We start from the raw sequence: 11063 nt of genomic DNA on the forward strand, positions 1-11063 counted from the left end.
TAAGCTGGTCCATGGCCTCTGCATCAGCTCCTGCCTCCTGGCTCTTGCCCTGCTTGAGTTCCTGCCCTGACTTCTCTCAGGGATGGACTGTTGCCTACAAGTTTGAGCTGAAATAAATGCTTTCTTCCAAGTTGCTTTTGGTCATGGTCTTTCTCACTCTTTCTTCCACCACTACCACTGACAGTCATGTTGTTTAATTATAGCCATAGTGACCCTAAAAAGGACACAAACCAAACCAAAAAGATGTAATATAAAATACTTTCTAAAGCCTCTTCTAGTTCTGTGATTACCATTTTGCCATCTTTGACCTATATGACCATGCTCTCTCCAATTTCATTCTGATTTTCTATTGAATCCTAGCACTGGGAATTCCTGTTCTCCTTCTAGTTACTTTCTTAATGGCATACCTATTATCTCACAAATAATTTTAGATAATTATTATTTATGAAATTCCAAACTTTCCTGTTTAAGGAAGTTTTGAAAAACACAAAGGCAAAGAGTTACAGCATTTGGTATAAGAGAGCAACCAAAATGATTTTTAAAAATGACCAAGCCTGGGGCACCCCAAATTTAGGAGGTAGAAATAGGCAAACCAAGTAGAAGTTCATCCTTAGCAACATAGAATCAAGCCTGCGCTGCGTGAACGCATGTCTCAAACAACAGCAGCAACAATAACAACAGCAACAGCAACAACAAAGGAAGGAGATGAAGAGCCCTATGCTGCTAGTGAGTGGAGTTACTGTGGTGCAGTGAGGGGGAAAGGGAGAGGAAGAGAAGTGAGAAATGAGAAAGAGCACATGTGACTAACCCAAGGTAAGCAGGCTTTGCAGAGAATGGCAGCATCAACAGAAGACACCAGATACTTGTGCTGGTAGAGAAGTGGCTGAGCCCAGCTTCAGAAACACTGAATTTGAGACTGCCACAGTACTAGCCAGGAAGCCAACACAGAAGCAGCAGAGCATGAGAACCTCCAAAGGAGTCCGGCAAGGCATCAGAGTCAAAGACACAAATGCAATTCTGTAAAAAGCTTTTAATACCTTGTTCTAAAAACAACTTTATAAGTAAGAGGTTTTAATTTTCTTGCTAAGCATAGTGTTGAGAGAGAGAGAGAGAGAGAGAGAGAGAGAGAGAGAGAGAGAGAGTGAGAGAGAGTGTGTGTGTGTGTGTGTGTGTGTGTGTGTGTGTAAGCAGTTACGGAACACAGATTAGGAAGGAGTACTGATATAAACATTTCCTTCCTTCCTTCCTTTCTTTCTTTCTTTCTTTTCTGTGCTTCAAATGAGAAGCCATAGCTGGGTATGGTGATGCTCACCTTTAACCCCAGCACTCAGGCGACAGGTGGATCTCTGCGATTTCAAAGTCAGCTTGGTCTACAAACTGAGTTCCAGGACAGTCAGAATTATATAATAGAGAGACTTTTGTCTCAAAAGCAAGCAAGCAAAAAACAAAACAAAACAAAAACCAAACAAACAAAAACCCAGAAACTACAAGGGAACATCAAATTATTAAGTACACAGAAGAAACTGACAAATAATAACTTTCTAAATTCTATCCTTTTTAAGATTTATTTTACTTATGATTATTTTGCCTGCACACATGCATATGCACCATGTGAGTGCCACGCCTGAAGTTCAGAAGACGGCATTGGATACCAATAGTTGTGAGCCACCATGTGGGTGCTGGGTCCTTGGCAAGAGCAACAGGTGCTCATAAGCAATGAGCCAGCAGCAGACAACTCACTAAATTCCACTCTTAAATAAGCATACTGTTGTTGTCCTTTAAATGTGAAATATGCTCCCCAAAGACTCATGTGTTTGAACTGTTGGTTTCCAACTAACAGTAGTGTTCTGGAAGGCTGTGGAACCTTTAGGGAGTAGCCTTTCACTGCAGGAAATGGGTCCCTGGAATAGGCTGTAAGGCTTCCTAATTTTATGTGTGTATTGTTTTGTTTTAAAGAAAAAAAGAAGAAGATTAAGAAAGAACTGGCAAAAATCAGGGGAACAGGCTATTGAGCTTTGAAATTTTAAAGCCTGGTCCTACTGTCTGCTTTCTGCCTCCTAGTCTTCCCAGGGTTCAGGAGTCCCAGCGGTACCCTGTCCTCCTTAGTTAGGGCCACTCATCCTCTGATGCCTTTCTGGCTATGATTAACTACAACCATTAACTATGAGTCAAAAAATTTCCTTCCTAAGTTGCTTTTGTGAGTGGAGTACCTGTTTGTCAAAGCAAAGAAAACTAATACATATAAAGAAAAGAACTAAAACTAACAACTGGAGAAGAAATGCTCCCATAAATATGAATCCCTAAAAGTTAAAAGAAAAAAAAAAGCTGGATTTACTGGGGGCGCAGGCCGGAAGAAAGAATGATCTCAAGTTTAAAGATTCCGCAGAGAAAATGGGATGTATTTTACAACAAGCATTAGTTAATAGAACATTAGTGGCTAAGGGCTCCTTTGAGATAACTTTTAGATTTATCCCAAGCACCTAGAAAACTATCACGAAATGTCTCATAGGCAGCAGCAGGAGCAGCATGAGACATCTCTGCTCCTTCCATCATTAAATGGTCTCATAGTTTTGTGAAAAATAATAAATCTGGTGGTATTTATCCACTCAACTTGTACCATTTTAAGATACCTAGTACCACTGAGCACTAAGAATATTTAAAAATTATAAAAATATTTATCCCTATTATTCCTATAATAAAAAACTTAAGCAATAATGTGGAGAAGTTTAAATTACCCAAGAGAGTAAATTTTACAAGATACATAATATTCTCGGAGCTTCAGTTACATGGTGGGCTACATATTGCAACATACTTGTTTTAAGCACTTTAGTAGGAAAAGACAACAGGCCCCTGTTGAGAAGTTAATATATGCTTCCCTGGGAAACATTTCTAGCTTAATAATAAGCATGACAAAAATCACAAAGGGCCTAAAGCTGAGCAAGAGTACACCTAAGACACTGGTCATAAACTTCAAGTGGTAAAATGCTATATTGAAATTTGTCAATAAATGATGAAATAAATGTGAGGTGTTCATAAGGCTCCATTTTTACAATTACAGTTAATCAATGAGCTCTTGTCAATACAGAAAATGAGAGCAGTCACCAACTAGAGTGGCTCATGCAGTGTGGTATGTTGATAGATTAAGCAGTGTAAACAGGAACACACACACACTCTCCCCCCCCCAATACTATATAATATACACGTCTGTGAACAACAACAGAAAGACACTGGTTAAATTAGCACCCCAGTTTTTGAACAGTTTAATATACACAGCATTGTAAGGACACTTAATGATTGGCCACCAAAAAGCATTGCTTACTGAATTTAAACTGCAGAAATTAAAATATTATTGGTACTATCAAGAGCAAGCTATTTCTAGCCTAACACACTTAAAAACCATATAGTTCTACACATGTGAGTCACCACAGCAGATTCTTCCCTAGATGGTGAGCACAGAACAATACTCAGAAAAGCTTGTATAAAAAGTATCAGGGATTCTGTTGACATGCCTCCCCTCCAAATCCTGGGGCATCTTTTTACCACGTTGAGTTAATGTTAGGAAGCACTGCTTGGAAAACAGATCCAAGTTAACCATGGCAATTCACTAATAGTGGGCAAGGAAACAAAAGGACAAAGTTTCTAAAAGACTGATTAACAAGTAACAAACAGCAGTAAATAGAAAACAAGATCACAGAGTTCAAGAAGTAACAAAAATTGATCTGTAGCTAATGAAATTATATGACTACAATCTTTAAAAATATGTTCACAAATTTGATGTTAGCTTAAAAGTATGACTAAAGAAACATTAAATATTGAATCTCTGATATATATTTGCAATTTTATTATCATTGTTACTTATAAAATAAAGTACAAAAATTTAAGAATAAAGACTGATCCAATCTATAATAAATACATCTGCTCATACTTAAATACACCTATACAAATGAAATTCTAAGACATGAATGCTGGTAGCTGAGAAAATACGTACTGTTGTAAGAACAGTAGTGATGATACAATAAATACCCTATATGATACTATAAGTAACTATAAGTTACTATAAGGTGAGTGTCCAGGCCCCGCCTCCAGACTGTTCTCACTGCCACGCCCAGCCCCTTGAGGCAAGTGAGTAGCTAGGTCCTGTCCCCCAGAAAATCCTCTCAAAAAAAAAAAAAAAAAAAAAAAAAAAAAAAAAGTCACAGAATACCACCAATCCCTGAGCTTGCCCCAAGATCAGGCTACAAAACCCCACCAATCCCAGACCACCCTAGAAAGCTCCACCCCACAGGAAACTTTATATAAAGCCTGCCTCCTGCTCAGTTCTTTGCTGCTTCTCTCCTGAGCAGAGGCAGCCACCATCTGTGTCTTTCCCAATAAATCTTGTGTGAGATTTGTTGTGTGGTGTGACTTTGTGGTATTCCTTGGCTTCCAACTGCCAGGATATCTTTCTTCTCACAGCTGTAACACTTATAGTTACATCTTTTAAGAAATCAAAGGTTAAGTGAGTAGTTTTTACCTAAGCTTGTAAGATATTTATAAATTAAAAAAAAAAAAAAAAAAAAAAAACCTAAAATGTAGGTAACACAGATTCAACAGGAAAAAAAAAAAAAAAGACATTTTAAAGACAAGTTTTTGGAGGGATTTTGTTTGTTTTTCTGCTTTATCAAGATAGGGTTGCTCTGTGTACCTTAGCTGTCCTGGACTTGTTTCTAGACCAGGCTGGCCTCAAACTCACAAAGATCCTCCTCCTGTCTCTGCCTCCCAGAATCTGGGATTACAGGGGTGCGCCACCAAGCCCCGCTACAGTATGATGTCTTGATATATGTGTTTAGCATAGAATGATTACATCAAGCTAGTTTATATACCCACCGACTCACATATACGCCTTTTGTGTGTGTGTTTGGTGAGAATACTTAAAACCTTAGTCTGAAAGGTAACACAGGTTTTAAGAAGGAGTATTAACAAATGTAACGATTAACAGTTTCCTATTTAGTAAACAAATCAAGTGAAAATACTGTATCAATAGACTGGACTTGTCATTTTTCCCCACATCCAAGATATGTAAGTTTTATAAGTTGGCTATTAAAATTTTCAGGTCTGGGTGGTGGTGGCGCATGCCTTTAATTCCAGCACTCGGGAGGCAGAGGCCGGCGGATCTCTGTGAGTTTGAAGCCAGCCTGGTCTACAGAGTGAATTCCAGGACAGCCAAGGCTACGCAGAGAAACCCTGTCTCAACCCCCCTACCTCCCCACGCCCCTGCTAACAAAAATTTTTTTCAGGAAAAAAAAACCCCTATTATTCTCAGTATGACAGTACTTAGCTGACTGTTATCTTAAGAGAGGTTAACAATTACTCTTATTGATCTTGATTACATTATATTCCAAAAGGTTGGAAACCCGAACTTTAGTAACTTTACTTACAAAGGGATTTGGTTCTTTAGAAAGAATAAGAGGTAAGAATTGCTAAATATAGAGCAAACACTGATTACCACATATCATCAACACAAACATTTTCCAGCACAGAATATTGAGAAGAGGGCAAGTTTTACCTCCACACAGGCTTTCATCCCTGAGGCTGCAGCATAGTGAAGCGGTGTGTTCTTTTTGTTATCAACAGCATCAATAGCTGCTCTCTCGTATTCACCCTGGTCAAGTTTTGCTCCTTTCCATCGTAAGATCATCTGCAGACAATCTGCCCTTCTGAAATCATCTTCCACAGGGCGTGCTAAGCGAGGATGAAGGGTTCCTTCAGCTATCATGATTTGAGGTCCCATACACAACAAATGCATAGATGTTTCATTGTGCACATTCCGTTTATTTGGGTTTCCATCTCTACCAAAAAGAAAAGTCCTAAAATGGAAAGGAAGGATAAAAACAACGTTTTCCTACCCAAAAATACAGAGAAAATAACATTTTTAAGGGTAAGAGCTATTTCAAAGCTAAAAGTCCAATTTCTATTGAAGTTTTTGAATAACTAATTCATTCAATTAAGAAAACCGAGAGCCAGCAAAATGGTTTAGAAGGTAAAGCGCTTGCCTCACAAGCCTGACAATCTGAGTCTCACTCATTGAATGCCTGTGGAAGGACAGACTGACTCTTCTATGTTGTCCTCTGACCTCCACCATGGGCTGTGACACTCGTATGAATGCACTCATGTGCATGAACCACACATACACAAGAAAAATGAACCTTAGTGTCTATAAAATATAAAATATTTGAGAATATAGAAAGAAAAAGAAAACAAAAAAGAAGGGAGAAAAAAGGAGGGAGTAGAGGCTGTTACAATGCAAAAGAGTACTTAAAAATTAATAGAAATAAAAAAATTAATAATGGAAAAGCCATGCATGACATGACATTATGAGACAAAAAGCCTCCAAAGACACTGCTGAGTTTATTTTCTGTTGGCCATATATTGCTGGACATGCAGCCTGCTCTTGAGAGTAGTTTGTTGGGCTGGAGAGATGACTCAGCAGTTAAGAGCACTAGCTGCTCTTCCAGAGGTCCTGAGTTCAGTTCCCAGCAACTACATGGTAGCTCACACCATATATAATGAGATCTGATGCCCTCTTCTGGCCTGTAGGTGTACATGCAGATAAAGCACTCATACATAAAATAAATAAATGCAAATTAAAAAAAGAAATAAGTCCACAAAAGAAAGGAAAAGGAAAAAGAAAAAAGAAAAAAAAAAAAAAAGAGTAGTTTGTTTCCCCAATAAGATTCTCTTGAGGGAAACATTTAGTTATCAATTGAAGGTTGCTTTTGGGTGAGGAATGGGGGCCTGTGTCCACTCCTTTAGCTCGAGAACCTCCAGGTTAATTTTCAAAGGATTCGAGGATTCGATCTGTCTTAACATATTTTGGTTTGAGTGTAGTATATGAACAAAATCTAGACTGTATATAGATTAGGAAAGTAAGAAATATTTTAAATTGTGCTTTTCTTGTCTCTCTTTTCTTTTTTTTTTTTTTGTTTTTTTTTTTTTTGTTTTGTTTTTTTGAGACATGGTTTCTCTGTGTAGCCTTCACTGTCCTGGCCTCGCTTTGTAGATCAGGCTGGCCTTGAACTCACAGCAATCCACCTGCCTCTGCCTCCCATAGTGCTGGGATTAAAGGTGTGGGCTAGCCTGCCCGGCTTAAATTACCTTTTCAAATAGTGATAGAACATCAAAAAAAATCTAGCAAGTGGTAGGTTATTAAAGATTACTTTAAAACTGTATAAATAAACTTTTTGAAGTGTTAATTAAAAATCTAATAGTTTAAGTAACATTTAGAAATTTTTAATCAGTGCAGAATTTGAAAGGATCATATACCAAAATGAAATATATTGATTCACAAAGTTACAGAGACCCTCTAAATGTTGTCATCTTTTATTATATAATAAGTTACATTGCTTTTTATCACTACCAATTTTATTAGAAAGTAAGAACTGGGAAGTTGTCAAGTTGAATATAAAGAAGGAGTCTTTCAAAATTTTAGCATTCATTTGAAAGATCAAATTTTATCATTAGCATCAAAAACTAGGAGTTGTTTTGCTTGAAAGATTTAATTAATTTTTGAAAATAGCCGAGGGCCTCAGCTCTCACTCACCATTTGAAAATAGAGCTGTATTGCAGTGGGTATCCCTTAATGAAGAAATTGCAGCTGACAAAAGCGCTGAAAATAAGTGCCAACACAGTGCTCATCCTTAACTGGGATATGGGAAATTGCAGAAGAGGGGTGGAACGAATGCAAGACCAGAGGACAAGGAGACATGCAGCAAAAAGGTGTTTTCTGACAGGACATAGCAACTGCTGCACTCACTCACTCCTTAACTCATTAAAGCTGTGGTGATCTGCACTTGATTTGGACAAGACTGGGTCAGTCAGTATTTTATCATGAACGGGAGAAGAGCCATGAGGCCCCTTTCCTCCCAGAGGGTCTGTTGGCAGTTAATGGTTCAAAGGAGGCATTGTAGACAGTGTAGGATACACTTAAGGGGTGAGCAGGAACAATGACCACAAGGGGCACTGTGTCTATTCTTTAGTTTAGGCATCTTCTGTATTATTTCTCAAGACTCTGTAACAAATGGCTTTTCTTGAGCAGGTTTTTCTTGACCACTTGATTAATTAATGCATTTGGACTCTTAGGTGGAGGGACACTGATGTGTCACTTTATTTTTCCTTTTTAAACAGAAAGCCTCCAGCTAGCTGATCATTTTATGTTTAGATAGTTATCTATTAATGACATTCTAGGAAGTTCAAAATGTCATACCAGAGCCAAGATATGACTCACATCTCAATTCCAGTAATCAGAGTCCTGAAGTTTCAGTTTAAGTTTTATAAGTTTCTGGTAATGAGGAAGGGATCATCCCTAGGGTATTACTGATAGTCTTTACTTTCACTTCTAATGCTATATATCTTTGAATCACTCTTAATCTCCTTAACCACACTGCTCTGCAATGGTCACGTTGGCTACTGTTCACTCTGACCCTGTAATCTTTCCTCTGTAATCTAATCTATATTCTACATTACATTCTGCATAGAAATATAGTCAAAGCAACAAGTATGCATGTACTATCTTCACTATTAGAACTCAGAATAGGTCATATAACACAGACATGTGTCAGTATTAGGTATTTTCAAAGATCACAAGTATTTTATTTTCACTGCTTACTTACGATGGGTTTAAAGTAGCACTTACCCTAATATTCTATTCATTCCATGTCTAGCAGCATAGTGTAATGGAGTGTTGTGCTGATAGGGCTCTCCATAGGATATATTTGGATCAAGGGATTCTTTTAGCTGGGGATTATTTTCATATATTTGGCAAGCCAGGTTTTCATCACCATTGATGAGTGCTTTGCGGAATTTGGTGGTTGTATTTCCCATGTTTTGTTTCAGTTTCTGATAGGCAGTGGCACTTTCTTCCTTCCTTCAGCCACTTCTTGAACACTTCTACCACATGCTCACATTCTAATGAAAGAGAAGTTATCAAATTAGACTGTAACACAGTAAGTACAAAACAGCATCCTAAAGAGTCAATTATAAATGTCAATAATGTCTGGGAAACAGATGAAGGTAGTAAACAATATTACATGCTGCCAAACTTACTGTATTTTTAATGTTGCTCAAATTAACTTCTTCTCAAAATTTAACATTCTCCCAAAGACTATAAGGTTGTACAGCTGAGCTTTGCCTAGAAAAGTAGTCTATATATATAAGCTTTTTTCTTCACATGAGCAGGAATCACTACACTGAGTTTTATGGCTGAATACAATTACAGTCCACCATGGCTAACCTTGGCTGTCAACCTGATGACATCAAGAATCAAGTAACACTCCAAGTAGCTGAGCACACCTGTGGGGAACGTTTTTGAGTGGATCATTGAAAGTGAGCAGACCTAGACCTAGACTACACCTTCTGGCAGCAGCCTACATAACAGCACATGGAAGAAGGAAGCTCATGCTTTTTGCCTGTTCATCTTCACTCTTGCTGGCAAGTCCATCTGTCCTGTTACTGAGGCATTCTTCTGCCGTTATTAAAATCTACTTCTTCAGAATTTAGATGGGAGACCAGCAGCTCTCTACGAATACACCAGAGCCTCTAGCATCAGACTGGAACTACTGAGACACCCACAGGATCACTGGCTGAACAATTAATAGATTCTTGACCTTCTAGAAGGCCAAAAGACAAACCATTGTTGGGCTACTAGGACTACAGCCTATAAGCCACTCTAATGAATCCTCCCTTCTCTCATTCTGTTCCTTTTGAAAATTTCAACTAAAACCCAGCCCAATTAATTATAAGTAGGTATTACTAAGTCAATTTGTGGGTCAAACACACACCCACACACTCAGAGACCAACAAAAAAAGGCGGGGGGAATTTGTCAATTAAGAATTGCAAGTTGGGCTGGAGAGATGGCTCAGTGGTTAAGAGCACTGTCTGCTCTTCCAGATGGTCCTGAGTTCAATTACCAGCAACCACATGGTGGCTCACAACTATCTGTAATGAAATCTGATGCATTACATCTTCTGGCCTGCAGGTATACAAGCAGATAGGACACTGATACACTAAATAAATAAATCTTTTTAAAAAATGAATTGCAGGTCTCCAGTTACAGTTTAGGACAAGTGAAATAGTCCAGGAAATATACTTATAAAAAAGGACTAAAAATATAAATGCATATATAACTGTACTGCTTACTGATACTCAGATAATTACAACAAACTAATACAGCTGGTCAGACAGAAGAAATGGAAATAATGATTACCCTACCTTTTAAAGTCATTAAATTTTTTTCCTATAAAGGATTCAAAGCAAGACTGAAAACATGCTTATGCACACTACGTGTGGGAAGAAGTAATGATAACCATCGAATGGGCAATGTAAAGTGGGAAGAAAAAAGCAAAGAAATAAAAAATAGATCTGAAATGTGAAATGTTATTTTTGCTAATACTACTTTTTAAACATGTTTTTTACCCCTGAAAATGTCAAGTTCCCATCTGTATGGTAAGGAAAATGACTATTTCTCAGACACAGGAATAGAGATTATAAGAGACAGTTTATGTAAAATATCTACAACAGACCTTGTTTAAAGTGTTCAATGCTAGAATGCTCTACTCTACAAAGTAATCTTTCTGCATCTATTGTTAAATTACTGTTGCTGTGATGTGATGGTCCCTCAAAAGACCCATTTGGGTCCTCAGTGAATTACAACATTGGGGAACATGAGTCTAAAGAGAAGACTGAAACAACCCTAGTCCCTCCTTTCTTCACTCTTTTTGCTTCCCTGCGATCTTGAGGTAAAGAAAATTTCTCTACTACAAGCTCTCACCACACTACTGTGTGCTACCATAATGCCTTGATACTTTGGGGCCTGAAACTCTGAAACTGAGAAAAAAGTAACCCCTTCCTCCTTTTTTTCTCATGTATCTCATCACAGCAGGAGAACTACAATGATGAACATTAGCAACAAAGCAAACAGCATAAACGTGAGCAGAGAAGAAACCAAAGAGCCCTGTGAGTATGCTGTGCACGGCTTTTAGACGCTAGCACTGAAGAACAGGTGGTAAAACTGAGAACAGGTTGGGAC

At 38.0% G+C, this 11063-nt stretch overlaps 1 protein-coding gene across 2 annotated transcripts in view; it reads right to left on the minus strand.

Moving 5' to 3' along the window:
• Positions 1-8967, minus strand: part of Ankib1 (ankyrin repeat and IBR domain containing 1) — a 69712-nt gene extending 60745 nt beyond the window's left edge. For both annotated transcript variants that reach the window (XM_051152002.1, XM_051152001.1), the window contains exons 1-2: positions 8672-8967; positions 5546-5846 (exon numbers count right to left, since the gene is read on the minus strand). In XM_051152002.1, coding sequence (XP_051007959.1) covers positions 5546-5846; positions 8672-8859 — 489 coding nt within the window. In that variant the 5' untranslated portion in view covers positions 8860-8967. The remainder of the gene's footprint in view (positions 1-5545; positions 5847-8671) is intronic.
• Between the last annotated feature and the right edge of the window lie 2096 nt (positions 8968-11063).

This window comes from Acomys russatus, chromosome 10 (assembly GCF_903995435.1).
Source record: "Acomys russatus chromosome 10, mAcoRus1.1, whole genome shotgun sequence".
NCBI classification, from domain to species: Eukaryota; Metazoa; Chordata; class Mammalia; order Rodentia; family Muridae; genus Acomys; species Acomys russatus.